This window comes from Rhinoraja longicauda, chromosome 11, assembly GCF_053455715.1.
Source record: "Rhinoraja longicauda isolate Sanriku21f chromosome 11, sRhiLon1.1, whole genome shotgun sequence".
NCBI lineage: Eukaryota > Metazoa > Chordata > Chondrichthyes > Rajiformes > Arhynchobatidae > Rhinoraja > Rhinoraja longicauda.
In genome coordinates this window covers 1,505,480-1,531,665 of record NC_135963.1, presented here as the reverse complement: position 1 = coordinate 1,531,665, position 26,186 = coordinate 1,505,480, and the positions used below count along the sequence as shown (strand labels likewise).

The window sequence follows — 26,186 nt, the reverse complement described above, 5'->3', positions numbered from 1 at the left end:
GGCAAAAGAAATCGCTCCCCATCTGCTTTCAGCTGTTTACCTTTAATTTAACCTGGCTGTGGTACAGGTGGTCCATGTCACTGCTGGACCTCAGGTGTTGCGTTTCCATGTCTTCCAGAGCGCGGAGACTTTTGCGATGACGTTGTAGGAGCTCGAACGTGCCGTTTAAAATGACCACCAGGTTCAGCTCCTGCCCCGAGTCCTCCATGTAAAACGAGAGGAAACCCAAGGTGGCGAGTTCCTAATAGGTCAAACAATGAGCACATTAACACCCCAAACCTCAAAGAAAGGTAAATGATTCACGTCAGCTAAACATAGAAACTGGACAAATCAATCTATTAAAGGCGCTCCAGGTAAGGACGTCCTTGCTATTGAGGCAGTGCAGCGTAGCTTCACCAGGTTAATCCCTGGGATGGCGGGACTGTCATATGAGGAAAGATTGGAAAGACTGGGCTTGTATTCACTGGAGTTTAGAAGGATGAGAGGGGATCTTGTATAAACATATAAAATTATAAAAGGACTGGACAAGCTAGATGCAGGAAAAATATTCCCAATGTTGGGGGAGTCCAGAACCAGGGGCCACAGTCTCAGAATAAAGGGTAGGTCATTTAAAACTGAGGTGAGAAGAAACGTTTTGAATTTGTGGAATTCTCTGCCACAGAGGGCAGTGGAGGCCAATTCACTGGATGGATTTTAAATAGTTAGATGGAGCTCTAGGGGCTAGTGGAATCAAAGGATATGGGGAGAAGGCAGGCACCGGTTACTGATTGTGGATGATCAGCCATGATCACAATGAACGGCGGTGCTGGCTCGAAGGGCCAAATGGCTTCCTCCTCACCTATTTTCTATGTTTCTATGTAAGACTACAGGATGCAACGACTGATACTAAAGAAGCAATTCCAGTAAAGCCGAAGGACAAATACAACTCCTCCATGGGTTACAAATGCCCATTGTAAGGACATCCCTAGTATCCGAGTGGGGAAAGTGCCGGGATGGATGAGTGCAGATTTACCAGCTGCTGCAGGGCAACTGGCATTTTCTGTCATCCAGTCGCCGAGTCAAACAGCAGCCCTTGTGGTGCCAACTTTCTCACTCCCAAATAAGGGACAAAAGGTGATGTCACCGCCCCGCACCGCCCCACGTGACATCACCCAGCCAGCTCCCTCGTGCTCCCGCTCCAATGGTGACCGCCCGGTCCGGGAGGCGGGTTGCTATGCAACCACCATTAGTCGGCACCCAGGTCTACAGTGTCCGGGCCTACAGTGTCCGGGCCTACTGCGGCCCCCGGGCCTAATATGGGACAAGGGCGGTCCCATACGGGTCTCTCCAATCTAGCCCAACATACGGAATGTCCCGGCTAATACTGAAAAGTTGGCAACCCTAACGACAGCAGGCCCTTCAGCCCAACTTCCCCATGCCCCATCTAAGCTAGTCCCATTTGCCCGCAAAAATATAACTGCAGAAAACATTCCCGTTTTTCCCTCCAAACTGTGAAATCATCTGTGGATGCACAGTTTTCAACTTTGCTTTTTGTATTTTGACAGCCTAGCAAACCATCCCACAGGTCTTAAATGCCCAGGAAATATTTCCTGCAACATACTCTCTTAATCAGTGAGTAAAAAATAAAACTGGAGAGAATCCTCTATGTAGACGAGTCACAAAACGGCAGGGTGGCCAAAGATCTCAAACACCACGATCACATCTGCCTCCACCCCCACCCCTGGCAGTATATTACAGGTAGACACAAAATGCTGGAGTAACTCAGCGGGTCAGGCAGTATCTCGGGAGAGAAGGAATGGGGGACGTTTCAGGTCTCGACCCGAAACGTCACCCATTCTTTCTCTCCCGAGATGCTGCCTGACCTGCTGAGTTACTCCAGCATTTTTTGTCTACCTTCGATTTAAAGCAGCATCTGCAGTTCTTCCCTTCAGCTTATTACAGGCACTCACCATTCTGTGTAAAACAAAATGTCTGCCCCACGTCTCCTATAACTTTGCCCCTCTCACTTCCAACAAGCCCTTTAGTCTTTGACATTTCCACCCTGGGTGAAAGGTTCTGACTGTCTACCGTATCTAAATATACAGATGGCACTCAGACACGTACAGGGATAGGTAAGGTTTATAGACAATAGCTAATAGGTGCAGGAGGAGGCCATTCGGCCCTTCAAGCCAGCACCGCCATTCAATGTGATCATGGCTGATCATTCTCAATCAGTACCCCGTTCCTGCCTTCTCCCCATACCCCCTGACTCCGCTATCCTTAAGAGCTCTATCTAGCTCTCTCTTGAATGCATTCAGAGACTTGGCCTCCACTACCTTCTGAGGCAGAGAATTCCACAGATTCACAACCCTCTGACTGAAAACGTTTTTCCTCATCTCCGTTCTAAATGGCCTGCCCCTTATTCTTAAACTGTGGCCCCTTGTTCTGGACTCCCCCAACATTGGGAACGTTTCCTGCCTCTAACGTGTCCAACCCCTTAATAATCTTATACGTTTCGATAAGATCTCCTCTCATCCTTCTAAATTCCAGTGTATACAAGCCTAGTCGCTCCAGTCTTTCAACATATGACAGTCCTGCCATTCCAGGAATTAACCTAGTAAACCTACGCTGCACGCCCTCAATAGCAAGAATATCCTTCCTCAAATTTGGAGACCAAAACTGCACACAGTACTCCAGGTGCGGTCTCACTAGGGCCCTGTACAACTGCAGAAGGACCTCTTTGCTCCTATACTCAACACCTCTTGTTATGAAGGCCAACATTCCATTGGCTTTCTTCACTGCCTGCTGTACCTGCATGCTTCCTTTCAGTGACTGATGCACTAGGACACCCAGATCTCGTTGTACGTCCCCTTTGTAGGTATATGGGCCAGGAGTGGGCAAGTGGGACTGACTTGGTCAAGTGATCATCATCAACCAGATGGGCTCAAGGGCCTCTTTTCTGTGCTGTATATCACTTTGACACCATGACATTTAGAAGGATGAGGGGGGATCTTATTGAAACATATAAGATAATTAGGGGATTGGACACATTAGAGGCAGGAAACATGTTCCCAATGTTGGGGGAGTCCAGAACAAGGGGCCACAGTTTAAGAATAAGGGGTAGGCCATTTAGAACGGAGATGAGGAAGAACTTTTTCAGTCAGAGAGTGGTGAAGGTGTGGAATTCTCTGCCTCAGAAGGCAGTGGAGGCCAGTTCGTTGGATGCTTTCAAGAGAGAGCTGGATAGAGCTCTTAAGGATAGCGGAGTGAGGGGGTATGGGGAGAAGGCAGGAACGGGATACTGATTGAGAGTGATCAGCCATGATCGCATTGAATGGCGGTGCTGGCTCGAAGGGCTGAATGGCCTACTCCTGCACCTATTGTCTATTGTCTATTGTTATCATCATTTTCTCAACCAAGTTCAAGAAAGGAATGTGAAAACAACTTGCCTGATTGAGGTAAGCGATGCATTGTTGTACATTCTCATTTGTGCAAAACAAACTCAAATTATGACTGTTATTTAAAGACAGTGATTCAACAAAGCTATTGCAGGGAGACATTCTTGATCTGGATGTGCAGTGGTAAATAAATTCTTTGCTATCTGTTGGAAAAGCAGAATCAAACAATTTAAATCAGTACAACCCCACATGCATTTTGAAGCATTAATCATGTCGAAAATACCTTTTAATATTTATAAAGCATTCATAACATTTGATTGTAAGAGGCTGCTTGATCAACCAGAATCACATTGTAGTTGATAAAGTTGTGCTAGTCCACGTCCATAGAAACATAGCAAATAAGTGCAGGAGGAGGCCATTTGGCCCTTCGACCCAGCACCACCCTTCATTGTGATCATGGCTGATCATCCACAATCAGTAACCTGTGCCTGCCTTCTCCCCATATCCCTTGATTCCACTACCCCCTAGAGCTCTATCTAACTCTCTTTTAAATTCATCCAGTGAATTGGCCTCCACTGCCTTCTGTGGCAGAGAATTCCACAAATTCACAACTCTCTGGGTGAAAACATTTCTTCTCACCTCAGTTTTAAATGGCCTCCCCTTTATTCTTAGACTGTGGCCCCTGGTTCTGGACTCCCCCAACATTGGGAACATTTTTCCTGCATCCAGCTTGTCCAGTCCTTTTATAATTTTATATAGATCCCCTCTCATCCTTCTAAATTCCAGTGAATACAAGCCCAGTTTTTCCAATCTTTCCTCATACGAGTGTGAGAGACAGTGTACGGTGGTGCAGCGGGTAGAGCTGCTGCCTCACGGTGTCACAGCGATGCAGCGGTACAGCGGGTAGAGCTGTTGCCTCACAGCGCCAGAGACCAAGGGTCGATCATGACCTCAGGTACTGTCTATGTGGAGTTTGCACGTTCTCTCTGCGCCCACATGGGTTTCCTCCCACATCTATAAGACGTGCAGGTTTGCAGGTTAGGTGCCCGCTGTAAATTGCCACTAGTGTGTGGGGGGACTGGATGGAAAAGTGGGAAAACATGGAACATACGATCGATGATCGCGGTGGACTCGGTGGGCTGATGTGCCTGTTTCCAAGCTGTATCTCTAAATTAAACATTTAACACTTACCATCAGCTTCTGTACTGATTGCATCTATTATGAATTGGTTCATTTTGTTCAATCCATTCACAGAACGTGGGCGTCACGGACAAAGCCAACATTTATTGCCCATCACTAATTACAAACTCAGTCCTTTCAGGAACAGTGGGCATTGAGGCTTGTGTAGACTTCATTAAGTAAGAACAAGAGGTTGTCTTTGTCATAAGAAGATTAGTGGACCAGATGGGCTTATCTTACTGACACACTACATTTTCATTCTAAAGTTATTTATCTACAGGAATTTACATTGCCCGATGAAGCGATGTTGTCCATACACTCCTCTGTAGATCAACATCCCTGCTTCTGGTTACTAGTTCATTCTGTTAGAGTACCTTATAAAAGGATTGGACAAGCTAGATGCAGGAAAAATGTTCCCAATGTTGGGGGAGTCCAGAACCAGGGGCCACACAGTCTAAGAATAAAGGGGAGGCCATTTAAAACTGAGGTGAGAAAAATCTTTTTCACCCAGAGAGTTGTGAATTTGTGGGATTCTCTGCCACAGAGGGCAGTGGAGGCCGATTCACTGGATGAATTTAAAAGAGAGTTACATAGAGCTCTAGGGACTAGTGGAATCAAGGGATATGGGGAGAAGGCAGGCATGGGTTACTGATTGTGGATGATCAGCCATGATCACAATGAATGGCAGTGCTGGCTCGAAGGGCCAAATGGCCTCCACCCGCACCTATTTCCTATGTTTACCACCATATAGCCATCATGGTGGTAACAATAGACAATAGAAAATAGGTGCAGGAGAAGGCCATTCGGCCCTTCGAGCCAGCACCGCCATTCAATGTAATCATGGCTGATCATTCTCAATCAGTACCCCGTTCCTGCCTTCTCCCCATACCCCCTGACTCCGCTATCCTTAAGAGCTCTATCTAGCTCTCTCTTGAATGTATTCAGAGAATTGGCCTCCACTGCCCTCTGAGGCAGAGAATTCCACAGATTCACAACTCTCTGCCTAAAAAAGTTTTTCCTCATCTCTGTTCTAAATGGCCTACCCCTTATTCTTAAACTATGGCCCCTGGTTCTGGACTCCCCCAACATTGGGAACATGTTTCCTGCCTCTAACGTGTCCAACCCCTTAATAATTTTATACTTAACATTAGATAACTGTGCCAATCCAGGAAAGGGCATTCTACCAGAGTGATGGGATAACACAAGGGTTAGAAACACTGCAGTGGCACCACTGGCAGAGCAGCTGCCTCTCAGCACCAGAAACCCAGGTTCAACCCTGACCTTGAGTGCTGTGCATGTGGAGTTTGCACGTTCTCCCTGCGACTGCCTGGGTTTGCTCCCACATCCCAAAGACTTGCAGGTTTGTAGGTTTATTGCCGTCTGGATATTGCCCCGAATGTAAAGCGAGTGGAGCGGAGAGAAGGACAACATACAACTGGTGAGAGCAATGATTGGCGTGAACTCAGTGGGCTGAAAGAGACGTTTCCAATCTATATCTTTCAATCAACTCTGTTGAATTCAATACTGCACACGTCATGTTCCTGAAGAGGACAGTGCGTGTGCTGGAACGAGAGCTGTACAACACATGCATTATCGTTAAATTGATATCCATTTACTCACCAAAACGTTTGAATGATTTAATTCTGCAAGATGCTGGATAGTGATTAGTAACAATCGCTTTCAACCGCAGCTCATGTGGGAGACATAGAGCTGTCTTTTATGCAGCACATTTCACTTAATCAAAGATTAGAGACACCCAAACCGCATGTCCTCCCTCAGCCCATTAAAAACCAACACCAGCAGTCTAGTGATTGAACTAGTCAAGCTATATCACGATATTGCTTTGTGCCATTTTAATAACCAACGTGGAGAGTGTTAGTATGGACGTACCTGGCGACGGTTCTGGAACAGGCATGATCTCCACTCCCCAATCTCCCATAGCCGACACGCAGACAGATTAAACAGCAACACCAGTGCAGGCAGCTGCAACACGTACAGCTGACTGATGCAAGTGTCCCAGTGCACCCAACACCTAAAAATAGACAGCAACACTGAAAATTAACATTCTCTAAAACAGCAGATTACATCAGCATGCAATGCCATCATAAGCTTCAAGTCACTGACTTCAGAATACATTTAGTGGGTGAGTTTCTATATGTGCAAGTGGGCAATTGAATTAATTGATAGGTAAAGCCAGGGATCACAGTACGATGCGACACTTTGCTAGGTGAGCGTGTCAGAATAAAGATGTGCAGTAGACAGGAAGTTGAATCAATCCTACACAATTTAATGTGTTGGAAGGAACTGAAGGTCTTGGTTTACACCGAAGATGGACACAGAACGCTGGAGTAACACAGCGGGTCAGGCAGCATCTGTGGAGACAAAGTTCTCTGCAGAGACGCTGAGTTACTCCTGCATTTTGTGTCCGTCTTCTACATAATTTAATATTAAACCTCACCTTGTCCATGGATTACTAAACCAAGATGAAAGGAATTAGAAGCAAATAAGCAAGAAGGGTCTCAACCCGCAACGTCACCTATCCATGTTCTCCACAGATGCTGCCTGACCCAGCATTCTGTGTCTATCTCAAGCAACTACATCACTTGTTTAGTTTAGTTTAGAGATACAGCGCGGAAATAGGCCCTTCGGCCCACCGGGTCCGCGCCGACCAGCGATCCTCGCACACTAACTATCCTGCACCCACTAGGGACAATTTTTTGTTTTACATTTACCAAGCCAATTAACCTACAAACCTGTACATCTTTGGAGTGTGGGAGGAAACGGATCTTGGAGAAAACCCATGCAGGTCATGGGGAGAACGTACAAATTCCGTACAGACAGCGCCCATAGTCGGGATGGAACCTGGGTCTCTGGCGCTGCAGTCACTGTAAGGCAGCAACTCCACCGCTGCACCACCGTGACCACCCAAACCGTGATGCATATTCTTTGTTGCCTTCATTGGCAGCCTTCAAGAGCTATTGGCTATTGTTCCAGTACCTGTTCCTACTCGAGTCCTTTTCAGAAAGATGGTGTGTGCAGTATTGAACTGAACAGAGTTGATTGAAAGTTACAGCATGGAAACCGGTCCCTCGGCCCACCATTCACTGAGCCTTAATTGTCCAATATATATGACTCAAAGGAATGGATAGATCTGGTCACCTCATGCACAGTCTGGTAAAGACTGTGCGTGAGAGCAAATTAAAGGAGGTGAATACGTCATCTGTGGACCAGAAAATGGAAATAAGAAGAAATGAAAGTAAATGAAATAGCCCCAGCCGGGAGTACATGGCCCGGCGCGGGGGGAGCTGAGATTCCCCCCGATGCAGGAGCTTGATCGCTCCCACAAGGAAGGCCCAAACGCTGCCGGCTACGGGAGTCAAGATCATCCCGTCAACGGAAGGCTCGAGGCCCCCGACCACTGGAGGACAAAGAAGGGAGAGATTGAACTTTTTTCCACCTTCCATCACAGTGAGGAATGTGGAGGAGTCACTGTGGTGGATGTTATGTTAACATGTATTTTGTGCGTTTTGTTGCTTGTTATTGGTGTGAGTGTACGGCAAATGAAATTCCTCGAATGTTGCAAAACATACTTGGCTAATAGAATATGATTATGATGATGATGATGATGATGAAAACAAATGAATGGCTCCATTTTAATCACAATGGAGAAAATGGTGTCCCCCTAAGCCATAGCCGCGTTGGTGCTACCACTAATATTCATTAACTTGGATTTGGATGAGGCAGAGTTCACAAGTGCAAATTAAAACATAAGCACCAATAAGCTTGAAGGAGGGATTACTTTAAGGAGTCCTGGACTTATGCTTGAATTCTCTTTAGGATTACATCTGAAGAATAGAACGAGCATTTTTGTATTTTAAGTGTTTTGTCTGCAAGATGCACGAGGGCAGTGCTGTCTTCTCCGTTGTCCTTGGACTGAGGGATAGTTAACGTCAACCACAATAATGGGGCTGCATGCGCAGGACAAACTGGATAAGGATGGCAGATTTTCATCCCTGAAGAATATTGTGTTCATTTCTTTAGTTTAGATACAGCAAGGAAACAGGCCCTTCGGCCCACCGGGTCCGCACCGTCCAGCAATCCCCGCATATTAACATTATCATACACACACTAGGGACAATCTTTTACATTTACCAAGACAATTTACCTAAATACCTATACATCTTGGGAGTGTGGGAGGAAATAAAAGATCTCGGAGAAAACCCATGCGGTCATGGGGAGAACGTACAAACTCCGTACAGACTGCACCCGTGGTCGGGATCAAACCCAGGTCTCTGGCGCTGCAAGTGCTGTAAGGCAGCAACTCTACCACTGCGCTAACGTGCAGCCCTTGTTCTGGGCACCATGTTATAGGAAATATATTGTCAAGCTTGAAAGGGTTCAGAAAAGATTTACGAGGGTGTTGCCAGGACTAGAGGGTGTGAGCTACAGGGAGAGGTTGAGCAGGCTGGGTCTCTATTCCATGGGGCGTAGGAAGATGAGGGGAGATCTTATAGAGGTGTACAAAATGATGAGAGGAATAGATCGGGTAGATGCACAGTCTTTTCCCTGTAGGGGAATCGAGGACCAGAGGACATAGGTTCGAGATGAAGGGGAAAAGATTTCATAGGAATCCGAGGGGTAACCTTTTCACACACAGAGCGGTGGGTGTATGGGACAAGCTGCCAGAGGAGGTAGTTGAGGCTGGGACTATCCCATCATTTAATAAACAGTTGGACAGGTACATGGATAGGACAGGTTTTGAGGGATATGGACCAAGTGCAGGCAGGTGGGACTAGTGTAGCTGGGACATTGTTGGCCGGTGTGGGCGAGTTGGGCTGAAAGGCCTGTTTCCACACTGTATCACTCTATGACTCTAAGGTCAATTGTGACGCAGACTGAATAAAACAAGTAGGGAAATTAAAAGCAAAATCCAGCAGTAACTTTGGATTCCTATATCTTGAAGGAACTTTGGAAATTACAATTCCTTTATCTTTGGGTTTAAAATGTTGATATTACGTACTCAAGTAAATTTCAGAAACACAGAGGCCAGAATTTGTTTTAGGAATTCTAGAAGCTCATCTTATCAACTTACTCAGCAGAACATAAAAAGCCTCATTAGACACAAAAAGCTGGAGTAGCTCAGCAGGACAGGCAGCATCTCTGGAGTGAAGGAATGGGTGAAGTTTTGGCGTAGAGGGTCTCATTCCTTCTCTCCAGAGATGCTGCCTGTCCCGCTGAGTTACTCCAGCTTTTTGTGTCTATCTTCGGTTTAAACCAGCATCTGCAGCTGTTTTTTACACATGAAAAGCCTCAATGGTTTGCATGAGGAATAGTGTGACTTGGCAAGGATTTTATTGTCTCAATAGAAAGAGAAATAGTAATGTTTCTCTCCAAAGATACTGCCTGACTTGCTAAGTGTTTCCAAAGTGTTTTATTTCAGATTTTCAGCATCTGAAGTTTATAATTGTCAAAGAAATTTGACAAAAGAAAGTACAGGACCAGATGTTCAACCATTAGCCGATCAAAAACCTCCCTCACCCATATAATATAATACATTCCTTTATTCGTCCCACACCGGGGAAATTTACAGTGTTACAGCAGCAAAGTGGATAGCAAGAGATCATTCATTATAAATAAAAGTAAAGTCAAGGATAAATTGTCATCAGTTTACTGTGTATTCCTTAACTGTTACTGTTGACTGTTATTATCTGAATGGTGTCAAGTTAGGAGGAGGGGGAGTTCAACGAGATCTGGGTGTCCTAGTGCATCAGTCAATGAAAGGAAGCATGCAGGTACAGCAGGCAGTGAAGAAAGCCAATGGAATGTTGGCCTTCGTAACAAGAGGAGTTGAGTATAGGAGCAAAGAGGTCCTTCTACAGTTGTACCGGGCCCTGGTGAGACCGCACCTGGAGTACTGTGTGCAGTTTTGGTCTCCAAATTTGAGGAAGGATATTCTTGCTATGAAGGGCGTGCAGCGTAGGTTCACTAGGTTAATTCCCGGAATGGCAGGACTGTCGTATGTTGAAAGGCTGGAGCGATTGGGCTTGTATACACTGGAATTTAGAAGGATGAGGGGGGATCTTATTGAAACATATAAGATAATTAGGGGATTGGACACATTAGAGGCAGATAACATGTTCCCAATGTTGGGGGAGTCCAGAACAAGGGGCCACAGTTTAAGAATAAGGGGTAGGCCATTTAGAACGGAGATGAGGAAGAACTTTTTCAGTCAGAGGGCGGTGAAGGTGTGGAATTCTCTGCCTCAGAAGGCAGTGGAGGCCAGTTCGTTGGATGCTTTCAAGAGAGAGCTGGATAGAGCTCTTAAGGATAGCGGGTCCTTTGTCCTCACACACTGTGGTCGGTTGGTGAGGTAGTCCAGAACCCAGGATGTGCACCTATTACCTACCTGCCTCTCCCAGCTTTCTTCCCCCCACCCCACTATAATCAGTCTGAAGAGTCCCGATCCAAAACATCACCTATCCATGTTCTCCAGAGATGCTGCCTGACCCGCTGAATTACTCCAGCACTCTGTGAAACGTCACCTATCCATGTTCTCCACAGATGCTGCCTGACCCACTGAGTTATTCCAGCACTTTCTATTCTTTTAAGCTATTTATCCCCCTCACGTCTGATCCGCAACCCAAATCCATTCATCCACCTTGATTCCTAAATCCAAAATCCCTACTCAATCAAAATCGGCCATCTGCTGTGACACTTGTTTACTTCAGTATAACCATATACAGAGATTCTACCAGGATGATTGTGTTTGTGCAATATTTAGATCAATAACGGAATCAAGGGATATGGGGAGAAAGCAGGAATGGGGTACTGATCTTGGATGATCAGCCATGATCATATTGAATGGCGGTGCTGGCTCGAAGGACCGAATGGCCTACTCCTGCACACATTTTCTGTTCTATGTTTCTATGTTCAATGTTTCTAACCTGGGTCTCTGGTGCAACTCTACAGGAAAATTGTTCCCGATGTTGGGGGAAGTCCAGGACCAGGGGTCACAGTTTAAGAATAAGGGGAGGCCATTTAGGACTGAGATGAGGAAAAGCTTTTTTACCCAGAGAGTTGTGAATCTGCGGGATTCTCTGCCACAGAAGGCAGTGGAGGCCAATTCACGGGATGTTTTCAAGAGGGAGTTAGATTTAGCTCTTGGGGCTACAGGAATCAAGGGACATGGGGAGAAAGCAGGAATGGGGTACTGATTTTGGATGATCAGCCGTGATCATATTGAATGGTGGTGCAGGCTCGAAGGGCCGGATGGCCTACTCCTGCACCTATGTTTCTACGTTTCTACCATCTGTGCTACTATGCCATGAACAAAATTTGTCCCCAACCTTGCATCTTGGTGTGGATGGTACGGAGGTCCTACTTTGAAAAAGGTACACGGTTTATAAAATGTGAGACAATCAAAGTTCAATAAATGTCCTGTCTTCGGAAGGTACAATGATTGGCAGTAATTCAAAGCATTGCAGTTTACCACGCCAATCTGGTAATTGTTCTGAAAATTGCATTCTCAAACCTGCTTTCGATCAACAGGATATTCTGAGAGAATCACCAACTTGACCTCTCATTTCAGTAAATAGATGAGACAAGACTGCAATTAAGGGACACACAAACACATCAAAACAATTGCGACTGCAAACATGCCACCCATGTAGAGGCACAAGGAACTGGAAATGCTGGAATCTATATTGGCTGCTTTCCCTCTACTCTTTGCCTAGATAAAGGGCCTCAACTCAAAACATCATCTGTCCATTTCCCTACACAGATTCTGCCTAAACTGCTGAGTTCTTCCAGCTTCTCTCCTTTTTTGCTACTAGTACACCTTCTAAAAGGTAGCAAGTCCAAGTTTTCTAGTATAATGTCTATACATGGGCAACAATAGCTTTTAATGATAGACCACCAAATTTGTTTTGTTAATGATTTAACACAGAGGAAATCAATAAGCAGAGTGAGAAACCTTAGATGTAATATGGCCATAGCTTTAAGTTGAGGGGAAAAGTTTAAAGGAGATTTACAGGTAAGTTTTTATTTACAAACACACATAGAATGGCATGTGGTTGCAACACGCTGCCAGGCGCGATTGCAATAACAATATTTAGTTTAGTTTAGTTTAGTGATACACAATGGGAACAGGCCCTTCAGCCCACTGAGTCCCTGCCAACCAACGATCCCCCATACACTAGTTTAGTTTTGAGATACAGCACAGAAACAGGTCCTTTCGGTCCACCGGGTCCGCACCGACCAGCAATCCCCGCACATTAACACTATCCTACACACAATAGGGACAATTTTTACATTTACCAAGCCAATTAACTTGCATACCTGCACGTCTTTGGAGTGTGAGAGGAAACTGAAGATCTCGGAGAAAACCCACGCAGGTCACGGGGAGAACGTACAAAGTCCGTACTAGTTCTACCCTACACACTAGGGACTATTAACCAATTAACCTGCAAACCTGCGTGTCTTTGGAATGTGTGAGAAAGCCGGAGAAACCCCATGTTGTCACAGGGAGAACGTACCAATACCCTTCAGACAGCACCCATAGTCAGGATGGAACCCTGGTCTCTGGAGCTGTCAGGCAGCAACTCTACTGCTGCGCCACTGTGCCGCCTTATTTAACATACTGTACATTTAGACTGGTACATGAACAGTCAGGGGATCGAGGGACATAGAGCATAGACATTTAAACCAGCATCGTGGGCTGGTTCCTGGTCCTCTGCTGTACTGTTCTATGTTCCAATGGTTACAGCCATTGATTCAACCACTAATGGAAGGAGGACTTATTTTTTTTTTAAATCTAACGATAATGTCTGCCAGAGAAGAAAGGCAACTAAGTCCTTTATAAAAAGCAGCACAACAGAAATCTCCTTACTTTTCTTTGAAGAAATTACAGTCTATTGTGGCTGCAGTTTGGAGAATATCATTGCTTACATTTCCATGGCCATTAACAGTTTGAAGCATTCTTTCTCTCCCTTGCCCCACTGTTTGTTTTGGCAGTATGTCTAGCTGCTCTTTAGCCAGTCCTCTGGCCCAAGATGATGCGGTTCCCAATCCTCACTCCTCCCCTTTAATTAAGGCTGACAATATTCTCTGATTTCCTTTTCAGCTCACGCCTCATTTAATGACTTGTGTACAGTACATGCAAACCCAGAGCCCTGTGCATCTGCACAGCTCCATAGCTCTCCAATTAACAACTTCCATCTCTATGATTAAAAATGTAAAGCTCATATTTCTGCACATCTCCAGGCAGTTAGTTGTCTGTTTTGTTGGTCTTCCTTCTTCCTCATCCATTTAGACAATAGACAATAGGTGCAGGAGGAGGCCATTTGGCCCTTCGAGCCAGCACCGCCATTCACTTGTGATCATGGATGATCATCCACAATCAGTAACCCGTGCCTGCCTTCTCCCCATATCCCTTGATTCCACTAGCCCCTAGAGCTCTATCTAACTCTCTTTAGAATTCATCCAGTGAACCTGGATGCAAGCTCCAAACTCTCATGTACAGATTTTATTTGTATTTACTCAACATTTATTGTGTTTTTTCTTAACAGTTCTCCCAGCTGGCTGGATTTGACATGTATTTGCTTTTGTACACATTTCTTTTCACCAAATGATCGTTTAGCTACAGAAGTAGATATAGCAGACATCAAAGTTTCTTCAAGCAAGTTCAATCAAGGCCATTCCACATTCATTCTGACTGCAATTAACCAAATAAATTCAAAATCTGCAATGAAATGCTGTTTCCCTCGGCAGTCATTGAACCTGGAGTGACAAGAAACTGCAGATGCAGGAGTCTCCAGCAAAGCACAAAGTGCTGGAGTAACTCAGCGGGTCAGGCAGCATTTGTGGATGGAATGGGTAGATTACGTTTCATGTCGGGACGCTTCTTCGAGCCAAGCTGAAACGTTGTTTTTACCATTCTTGACCGGCTGGGTTACTCCAGCACTGTGCGTTATGACAGGAATGCATGATAAATTCATTGCAAAAATAAACTCAGCCTCAACACATTTTTAAAACTGCACTAATATGCAATTGTATGCATATTAGAATCAAGGGGGAAGGAAGGAGAGAAAGAAAGACAAATAAGAGACTAACTGTTATGTTGTTATCCAAGTGATCGTGTGCCTCAACAGTCCGACTGCAAGAACTGTATCCTGTTGAATGAGGCCTCTCCTCTATAAGTGCTTTAACCCAGCTTACATTTCTATGTATTTGGTTTAGTAATCCTCAGCACAGTTGGCTGGATTATCAATGCTAGAGTATAACTGCTGACACCCCCAGCCCGTTCCAACAGCTTCCAGAAGCTGGACAAACAAAAGCAGACAAAATCCACGCCTTGAAGCGCAGAATCAACATCGCACTTATCTTTCTAGCAGTTTGAACAAATGTGTAAATTTCCCCCGCATCCAGGAAAGGCATTGAAGCCCTTTACTTCAATTAATCCCTGCATTAGAAGGATGCTAAACGTAATCCCTCCCTGCCCACCTGCCACACACCTACTCCTCACACTATTCCGAACCTTCCTCTCCCACCCCCACCCTCCCTCCCCCCGGCTTCACATTCCACTCCTCCTCTTCTCTCCTTATCCGACCCCCTTGTCTCCTTTTCATCTCTAGCCTTTGTCACTCACTCCACCATCTACCAATTATCCCCCCTCCCTCAACCGTATCCACCTATCACTTATCTGCAGGAAAAAAACTGCAGATGCGGTCTAAATCGAAGGTAGACACAAAATGCTGGAGTAACTCAGCGGGTCAGGCTGAATCTCGGGAGAGAAGGAATGGGTGACATTTCGGGTCGAGACCCTTCTTCAGACTCTGAAGAAGGGCCTCGACCTGAAATGTCACCCATTCCATCTCTCCTGAGATGCTGCCTGACTCACTGAGTTACTCCAGCATTTTGTGTCCACCTTCCACCTATCACTTGTCAGGCTTTGTCCTGCCCCACCTCTTCTCCAGCTTTCCCCCCTCTACTCCAACAATCTGAAGTACGGTCCTGATCTGACACATTATCTATCCTTTCCCTCCACAGATGCTACCTGACCCGTTGAGTTTCTCCAGCACGTTGGATTTTGATGCTAAACTTCAAGTTCAGCACGTGAGTGCATGGACGATGTTTAATCAGTGCCTCGCCTGCTGCATCTACAACTGGTAACTTTCCAGAAAACTAGTAGCTTTTATTTGCAAATTGAAGAGGAAAGGAACCAATTTTCAGATACCAAACTTTAACATCTTGTTATTTTAGAAAAACATCCAAATCTTCAAAATACATTTTGAAAATTCTTGCAGTTTATATCTGATGAAAGTTAGATAATTTAAAAGATGCAGATTAACACATGTAAACATAAGTAAAGCGTGAAAACTGAAACATAGAAAAATAGGTGCAGGAGGCCATTTGGCCCTTCGACCAGCACCTCCATTCATTGTGATCATGGCTGATCATCCACAATCAGTAACCTGTGCCTGCCTTCTCCCCATATCCCTTGATTCCACTACCCCCTAGAGCTCTATCTAACTCTCTTTTAAATTCATCCAGTGAATTGGCCTCCATTGCCTTCTGTGGCAGAGAATTCCACAAATTCACAACTCTCTGGGTGAAAAAGTTTTTTCTCATCTCAGTTTTAAATGGCCTCCCCTTTATTCTTAGACTGTGGCCCCTGGTTCTGGACTCCCCCAACATTGGGAACATTTTTCCTGCATCTAGCTTGTCCAGTCCTTTTATAATTTTATACATCACTATAAGATCCCCTCTCATCCTTCTAAACTCCAGTGAATACAAGCCCAGTCTTTCTAATCTTTCCTCATACGACAGTCCCATATGAAGTAGGCAATGTTTATTTTAATTATATAAATTATTACTCCTTTAATTTCCTCGTTCTGTCTCAGACCAGATCCAATTTCACAAGAGGTTAATCAACACAGATGCACATTATAGTATTTCATTTTGGTTGTGGGACAATTCAGATCATCACAGCTTAAATTTCATTCTGGGTCAATAATTCACAGGACCTTTGTTTTGCACTTGTTAAGTATAAGATTTTCAGTTTATTTATTCTACATGTAAATGAAACGATGGGAGTACAAAGGCAATGATAAATAGGAGAATTTTGTTAAGTAACAACATGAAAATATTACAATTATAGAAGCTTGCAGCCTGTGCCAGGTTTCTGAAAAGCCCATCCAATTAGTTCCATTCTTCTCGCCAGCTTTCCCCCAGAGTACTGCCACGCATTCACTAATCCCCTTTCAAAGGGATTTTAATGGAGTCTTTTTGATATATTTGGATGTCATAGAAAATGTTAAATAAATGCAAACAAGCTAAAAGAGTTGCCATGGTTAACCTGTATCATTAAAATGAGAACAGATGGAGACATCTTTGTGAGATAAGATTGAACGGCAATTAGCACTACAGATTGGTGGCTATTCCCTTAATCCAAAGTCAACAGCGTGTTAAAAAAGCACCGCACATTCCCCAAGGATAGTAAAGAAGATGATACATCAACAACAAGATAGAATTAAACTAAATATTTGCCAGTCACACATGGGTAAGGAGCAAACACACAGGAATTGTTCCCATAGTCAAATTGACCGATCGGGCTGAATGTTAGAGTCGTCAAAGTCTGTAATCCCTGCAAACTTTTGCTGACAAATTAAGATGATAGATTTTTTAATTCAAAGCCTCTGCACAGTTTGAACGAGCACTGCATACTTGCAAAGAATGCGCAGATGGGAGAGACACAAGGAACTGCAGGTACTGGTTTACAAAAAAATAGACAGTGCTGGAGTAACTCAGTGGGCCAGGTAGCAACTGAGGAAGAAGGGTCCTGATCCGAAACGTCACCTATCTATGTTCTCCTGAGATGCTGTCTGGCCCGCTAAGTTACTCCAGCACTCTGTTAAACGTCATCTATCCATGTTCTCCACAGATGCTGCCTAACCCGCTGTGTTACTCTAGCACTCTGTGAAACGTCACCTATCCATGTTCTCCACAGATGCTGCCTGACCCACTGAGTTACTCCAGCACTCTGTGAAACGTCACCTATCCATGTTCTCCACAGATGCTGCCTGACCCGCTGAGTTACTCTAGCACTCTGTGAAACGTCACCTATCCATGTTCTCCACAGATGCTGCCTGAGCCGCTGAGTTACTCCAGCACTCTGTGTCATTTTTTGCAGATAGGAGCGGTTACACAAAGCAAATGAATGTCATCTGAACAACATCGCCTTAAGCTGGATACGGTTATTTCAGATACTGGATAATATCATCTCCATAACATTCCCATGAATGGAACAAGTTTACAATTTCATTCTTTACCCTTTTGAAATATGCATACAGGTGGCATACAAAATAGTACTGCACAAAAACTGTAATGTACTGAATTATTAAATTTGTAATTATTTGAGTCACTTTCATAAATCTTTCAGTGTCCCAATGTAAAACAAAACTCAAATGTTCGGTGCTGGAGGCAGATGAAATGCATCAGGCGTGGATAGACTGGGTACGTAGACACAAACTGCTGGAGTAACTCAGCGGGTCAGGCAGCATCTCGGGAGAGAAGGAATGGGTGATGTTTCGGGTCGAGACCCTTCTTTAGATTGATCCACTTGTAGGAGAGTCTAGGACCAGTCACAGTCCCAGAATAAAAGAACGTTCCTTTAGGAAGGAGATGAGGAGGAATTTCTTTAGTCAGAGGGTGGTGAATCTGTGGAATTCATTGCCACAGACGGCTGTGAAGGCCAAGTTAATGATATATTTAAGGCAGAGATAGATTCTTGATTAGTACTTGTGTCAGAGGTTATGGGGAGAAAGCAGGAGAATGGGCTTGAGAGGGAGACATAGATCAGCCATGATCGAATGGCAGAGACTTGATGGGCTGAATGGCCTAATTCTGCTATCACTTATGAACGTGTGTAGAATCATCACGTAGAGAGCACATTGTCACCTACAGAGACTTTGACTAACGATCAGAGAAAGTACAAGGTTCCTTCAATTTACAAAAGAGGTTGTAGTCTAGGAAAACATTGAAGGAACACTCCCATTAGTCACTGTCAAAACTCGGGTCACTTCCCAGAACTGAAGAATTTTGGTCAAAATCACCCAAACACAAAAATATTGAAAGCTATAAAATATAGGTTTACGAATATATAATTAAAGAAGCTACCAATGCTGGTTTACAAGTAGAAAATAATAGCATATAGTTTCACAACAATTAAAGATTAAACTAATTAAAAGCATAAAAACACATGGTGTTTACAGAATACTATGTTTACATATCTATTTATTCACAAAATACTGGAGTAACTCAGCAGGTCAGGCAGCATCTCGGGAGAGAAGGAATGGGTGACGTTTCGGGTCGAGAGAAACGTCACCAATTCCTTCTCTCCCGAGATGCTGCCTGACCTGCTGAGTTACTCCAGCATTTTGTGAATAAATCGATTTGTACCAGCATCTGCAGTTATTTTCTTATATGTTTACATATCTGTTGTGCTGCTGCAAGTAAGAATTTCATTGTTCCGTTTCAGGGCCCACGATACTAAAACACTCTTGGCATACATAACATATCCTCTCAGGGCACTCAGCAAACCAGGGTTGCCAACTTCCTCACTCCCAAATACGGGACAAGGTGACGTCACCGCCCCGCGCCCCACGTGACCTCACCCAGCCAGCGGCCACGTGCTCCCGCCCGGCCTGGGCAGCCGCCATTGGTGGAGCGGGGGCATGTGGCCGCTGGCTGGGTGAGATCATGTGGGGCGGTGACGTCACCTTGTCCCGTATTTGGGAGTGAGGAAGTTGGCAACCCTACTAATACGGGACAAGAGTGGTCCCGTACGGGACAAACCAATGTAGCCCAAAATACGGGATGTCCCGGCTAACACGGTACAGTTGGCAACCCTACTCTTAGCATACGTAACATACCCTCTCAGGGCACTCAGCAAACATACAACAGAAACTGAACATAGACATAAAATGCTGGAGTAACTCAGCAGGGCAGGCAGCATCTCTAGAAGAACACACTCCCTCTCTGGAACTTTCCCTTGTTGACCCTGCCACCTTCATCACTCTGCTCCCCTCAATCTTTCTCCCCTCTGTGGCCTCTTCCCCATCAGTCGCCCACCCTCTTCTCCAGCCTCATTCACCCAGGCAGCTGTAACTTGAGTACATTGCCATCTATATTGACACAGCTGTCAACAAAAGAATGGGCTCTGCTGGACGAGAATTTCAATTGCCCCTTTATTCTGTCAGCGGGCTTTGATCCTGATAGTGAAAAACCCCTCAAAAGTTGAGTTCACATTTTCCCCAAAAAAGTCAATGGTATAATAGTGAAAGTTGGCAAATGGAACATTGTGATACAGGGATACCTGCTAAAAAATAACGTGTATTCTCTTGGGACGTTCTGCACAAGAGACACTATGTAAAGATAGGATACAAGCCAGCAAACTATTTTGCAGGTAGACACAAAAAGTCAGGCCCGAAACATCACCCATTCCTTCTCTCCAGAGATGCTGCCTGACCCGCTGAGTTACTCTAGCTTTTTGTGTCCACCTTCGATTTAGACCAGCATCTGCAGTTTTTTTTCCTAAACTATTTTTCAGCCTGCCCCTCAAACTGTGCGATAATGACCAGGTAATTTTAGCGATGCAAATCCAGGAATCCATATTGGCAACGACAGAGCTCCACACTCTCCCAAAATACAATCCCACGGCATCTTGTACTTCCACCGTCTTTCGAGGGGAAAGTGGGCCGGAGCTCGGTTTATCATTTATTCACTCCCCCAGTCCTGCAGCAGCTTGTGGTCGAGACTCCGGAACATGAAACCTTGTGATCCCAAGGTCAAAGAGCTACCCACTGAAACACAGCTGATACTGGAGGCTCTCTTAAGAAATCGCAAATTAATTATCAGTCATACTGCATCTTTAAATTTCTGTTACATCTGTTCATGCATCAAGGAACACATTGAAAAGAAGGGCATTTTGCACTATTTACTCTTTTACCTGACAAATTCTGTGAGAGTGAATTCTATTCCATATATATTTTACAGACTAGGTAGTGTGTTTAGTTTAGTTTTAGTGTAGTTTAGAGATACTGAGCAGAGTGTTGCTTTATTGTCACATGTGCGAAGTGCAAATATATAGTGAAATTATTTTCTTACAAACAGTCCAGCAGTGTTGCCAAGCCATCCCCAATTGTACAGAGATAGTCTACAGAGCCCGCATGCAAGAGGCGTCATGTTTTGGTACCATTTTCCAGGTCCAGTCCATGCTCCAGTTGTTATGAGCAGTGCCCGATCCAGGCAGGCAAGCTCCAGGCTGCTGCACCTGCAGCCATCGCCTTCCTCTGTCGACCAGCGACCGATGTCCCTCCTCCCTCTCCCCATCACGCCCGTCCACCTTTGTGCCTTTCTGGTGTTACTGCATGCTGCACAACTTTGAAGTTATTCACCTTTGAAGTTATTCACCTTTGATTCACATGACGTGTAAGGTAGGATTTCTTCCCCCTTGAGTCACCAGTGTGGAATCATCAATTTAAAATTAAAATTCCGATTTGTTTATAGAGGAATGTGGACACAATGGACAAGATGAGCCTTCTGTAAGCCCATCACTGTTTTGCTTGCTGGCTCTCATAGGCTCCTGGATAAGCAGTGCTGTGACATTTTAAATCCATAATGGACCTCTCTCCTCAAAGCACCGAGATCTTGTGTTCCTGGAGTTCTGACCCTTTGAGGGACCTTGACTTTAACCATTTTCTCTCCATGTGCTCCCTAAATCCCTCTGTCTCCTGCATCTGTCCTCACGGGTTCCTCCATGGGTTGCTTTTCCCACGTCTTCTAATTCTAAAATCACCTTCACTTACCACAAACACCTTGGGACGTGTTATTATATTAAAACACATTATGCGCTGCACAGTAGGGATGATAAAAAAGGTGACAGATTGTAGACTGTACACTAAAGATTGAATACAAAAATTAAAATAGAGATGCAGCATGGAAACAGGCCAATCAGTCCATGCCGATCATCCATCACCCATTCACACTAGGTCTATGTTCTCGCATTTTACATCCACTCCCTGCAGACTAGGGGCAATTAACACAGGCCAATTCACCTACAAACCTGTATGTCTTTGGAGTGTGGGAGGAAACCGACGATCTCGGAGCAAATCCATGCGGTCATAGGCAGAACCCGTAGTCGGGATCAAACCCGGGTCTCTGGAGCTGTGAGGTCATTGATCTTAATTCAGTCTCCTTGAATGCTCCCGATTCTTCCTCTTCACACCGGTTAATATTACACCAAGTCCTGAACTGTTCAAGTCAATTAGACAATAGACAATAGGTGCAAGAGTAGGCCATTCGGCCCTTCGAGCCAGCACCGCCATTCACTGTGATGATGGCTGATCATCCACAATCAGTACCCCGTTCCTGCCTTCTCCCCATACCCCCTGACTCCGCTATCATTAAGAGCTCTATCTAACTCACTCTTGAAAGCATCCAGGGAATTGGCCTCCGCTGCCTTCTGAGGCAGAGAGAATTGTCTGCATTAAGGTCATTCATATTAAAAATATTTCTTATACAACTTGCCCAAGACTCAAATGATTCCTCATTCCAATCAAATTACAGGTGCTCCCCGCCTTACGATGCTTCGACTTGCGATATTTCGACTTTGCGATGGTGCAAACGGCAGCGACCCAGAGCGGGCCGAGGTGTATTAAATGCATTTCGACTTACAATATTTTCGGTTTGCAATGGGTTTCTCGGAACGGAACCCAATCGTAAGCTGAGGAGCACCTGTACTCAAGATTCCACCTAAAATAGGTACAATTTAAACCAGCATCTGTAGTTCCTTCCTACACATAAAATAGGTACAATATATCCTACCCAAGAGATCATACGATGGGCTATAATTATCTCCATGTAAAGAATTCATGACTCTCAGCATTCACATGGCATGAACCTCAGTAACTGGCAATATCACTCATGTGCAATAAACTGCAGGAAAACCTTGGACACATTGTCAAATGCAGAGTTAAAGTACAAAATTAAATTGGCACGGACAAGTCTGACAAAGGGTCCCAACCACAGATGTCATCTGTCCAGTTAAAAATCTAATTCACCTTTTCATTTTTCTTCCACCAAAGTGGATGAGCTCACATTTTCCCACAATATATTTCATTGCACGATTGCGATGGTTAAAAAAAAAGATGACATTTCAGGTCGAGACCCCTCTTCAGTCTGAAGAAAGGACTCGACCTGAAACGTCACCCATACCTTCTCTCCAGAGGTGCTGCCTGAGTTACTCCAGCATTTTGCGTCTATCTTCCTATACATGATTAAAAAGGTGACAGATCGTAGATTTTACACTAAAGATTGAATGAAAAAATAAAAATAGATCAGAGACAAACTTCAATCTCAAAAAAAGTATGGTAAAATTATAATGAATATCCACTGTCAGTTAAAAGGCAGTGAAGTCAATCAAAGATTAGAGGTTAGGCAGAATTGTTTATTAGAACAGTGGAACCAGGAGTTATCAGGTGTGTGATTCACGTACCTAAGGGGAGAGAGAGAGGGAGAGAGAGAGAGAGAGAGAGAGAGAGAGAGAGAGAGAGAGAGAGAGAGCAAGCTGCGACTTTCCAGCTCGCTGTTGATTACCCTGAGCAATCAAATCCCATCACATGGTGTTATGTTTTTTAAAAAAACAACAGCTTCGTGCTGTTGGTCTGGCCTAAATAAACCCTGTTGTGCTGCAGAACGGATAGTCATAGAGCGATGCAGTGAGGGAAACAGGCCATTCGGCCCAACTTGCCCACACCGGCCAACATGTCCCAGCTACACTAGTCCCACCTGCCCGCGTTTGGTCCATATCCCTCCAAACCTGTCCCATCCATGTAGATCTCCAATGAGTTACAATGACTTATTCTATGAGTAATGGCAACTTCAGTCCATTTCCAATGAAGTCCTTTCCGATTGCCTTACTTCACAAGGAGTGGAGTGTTCGATCTTGATGCAGAGCCCCAACAGAGAGACCTTCAAAATGTCTCCGTTTAATTAGTCATTTATTGAAGCAGTAATACAAACAGATCTGCATCTCTCCAAACATTTCTCTCATCGCAGGTCTGAACTGTATCTCACCAAGCTCCTCCCTGTCTGATCTTCCCGTGTCTGCATCTCCAGATATAGTACCTTGTTCTGCCTCTCCCAGTCCATTATGCCCATATATGTCTTCATCTCACGACAACCCCCAAGTGTCCAAAATAATACAGCAAGATATCTAGACAAAATAATATAATATGCTAAAACAGCCAGCACAAACACAAATGGCTCCTACACTATGAATTAAGCAGCAGGAAAGATACAACATCAAATGTAACAGGCATGCAGTGTTTGAATAAGGGCAAGGATCCATTGGCAAGTGTTCAAGATTCTGTGTGTGGGATTTTGAGATTTCTACCTACATGTGCACAGCTGAAATCTTTGGTCACTTCTAGACAGCACTTTGTGCTTTTTGCTGACCCTTTCCACCCTCCATTAACTCAACATGTCCATGACTCTCACGCAAGCATCCCGACTCGTTAAGCTAATTAACCTAAAATGTGTGAAGTACACCACTTTCATTTTGTCAATGTAATGATTTAAACAAGTGTAACAAGTATTGATGGCAAAGTACAAGACAGCATTAATTAGATTATCTCCAGGGGTTGCAAAGGTGGAGCAAAGAGGGCTCATTAATTTTGCATGTGTAAACAGAGGAGCAAGGTTTCTAATGATGAAGATTGTGATGGGATGATTTTAGATTGCACACACAAGGAAAGAACAAGAACGACATTCAGGCACTGTGCCACACGTGCTTGTAACGCAAAGTGCAACAGGCACTGGAGATTTCACGCCACACGCAATGAGTACAGTAATGATCGAAGGTAGACACAAACTGCTGGAGTAACTCAGCGGGTCAGGCAGCATCTCGGGAGAGAAGGAATGGGTGACGTTTCAGGTCGAGACCCTTGAAATGTCACCCATTCCTCTCCCGAGATGCTGCCTGACCCCGCTGAGTTACTCCAGCATTTTGTGTCTACCTTTGATTTTGACCAGCATCTGCAGTTTTTTTTCCTACAAGTACAGTAATGATTACTGGAACAAGAAAAACTGGTCACGGTGCAAGTGAAGATCACAGAATGGTATAGCACAGAAGGTCATTCATGCAATAAATTCATACTGGCTGTATGCAGGATTAATCCAGTTATTCCCATCTCCCCCTCCAGTACCCATGTGTATCTTCTCCCCACGTTCCTGATATTACATATTCCCTGAATGGTGGAATGCACAAACCATGCTTCCACATTGTGGCATGTAGAGGCTTTCCTTTTTCACCATTTATATTAACTTGCATCAACAAAGAAGGAATTGAAACTGCAAGTTACTGAAGTCACAAACTTTAAGAGTTTTTTAAGAGACGTTTAGATAAACACGTGGATATGCAGGAGATGGAGGGATATGGATCATGTGCAGTCAGGTTTGGCACGTACGTTGTGGACCGAAGAGCCTATTCCTGTGCTGTACAGTTCTATATTCCATATAACCTTGGTCTTCCAAATGAGTTAGCTTCAGATTTATGATATGTCCCTCAGGTTCAATGCTCCCATCTGAAGAAGAAATAGTGCCAGTTTCACAGAAGGCTGTGGAGCAATTTAAACTAAATTGGTTTAAAATTGTAAGATCTCATAAGCTTGGGGCAGAAACTATTTTCTCTGATAGAAGAATACAGAGCCCCGGGACCATATTATAACACTAGAGCCAACCAGTTCAGAAGTGCAATCAGTTAAAAATATTTTCCACATGAAAAGGGTATTGCATATCTGGAATTCTCGTTTCCAGAATGCTTTGGCTACTGGTTTGGTTGAAGCATTTGACTTAGCTCACTTGATTATTATACACTGGAATTTAGAAGTCTGAGAGGGGATCTTATTGAAACATATAAGATTATCAAGGGATTGGACAGGCTAGATGCAGCAAGACCAGGCAATCTCCGTGGCATGGATATCCTCAGCAACAACTCACTTTGTGTACAAGCACCAGCGCAAAAGGAGCAAATGGCAGTCAGTATTAGGGTTGCCAACTGTCCCGTATTAGCCGGGACATCCCGTATTTTGAGCCAACTTGGTTTGTCCCGTACGGGACAGCACTTGTCCCGTATTAGTAGGGTTGCCAACTTCCTCACTCCCAAATAAAGGACAATGGGTGACGTCACCGCCCTGCGCCCCACGTGACCTCACCCAGCCAGCGGCCACGTGCTCCCGCTCTACCAATGGTGGCCGCCATTTTAAGTAGAAATGGCATTTGTGCCTTTGAATTCAACCACGTCACAGCAGTAATACATGCACTGTCAAAGTCAGCAGTTTGACTCACTGCACAGCATATTCCTCAGCTTTTGGCTGCTCAACACCATTGCCTCATCAACATCTAGGTCCACTGCAACTGATGATTCAGCAGATAGCAAGAACAGAATTCCAGTTAAAAAGTGATATTTAAATGCAACTTTCTCCCTCACTTTCTGCAAATATACACTGAGAATATTGCCATTACTCGTGTCATTTTGTTCCAACTTCTATGCTTTAGTTTAGTTTATAGATA

At 44.5% G+C, this 26,186-nt stretch overlaps 1 protein-coding gene across 2 annotated transcripts in view; it reads right to left on the bottom strand.

The window, feature by feature from the left end:
* Nucleotides 1–26,186, bottom strand: part of LOC144598226 (afadin- and alpha-actinin-binding protein A-like) — a 54,794-nt gene that overhangs the window by 23,419 nt on the left and 5,189 nt on the right. For both annotated transcript variants that reach the window (XM_078408111.1, XM_078408110.1), the window contains exons 2-4: nucleotides 6,447–6,588; nucleotides 3,429–3,580; nucleotides 41–241 (exon numbers count right to left, since the gene is read on the bottom strand). In XM_078408111.1, coding sequence (XP_078264237.1) covers nucleotides 41–241; nucleotides 3,429–3,580; nucleotides 6,447–6,495 — 402 coding nt within the window. In that variant the 5' untranslated portion in view covers nucleotides 6,496–6,588. The remainder of the gene's footprint in view (nucleotides 1–40; nucleotides 242–3,428; nucleotides 3,581–6,446; nucleotides 6,589–26,186) is intronic.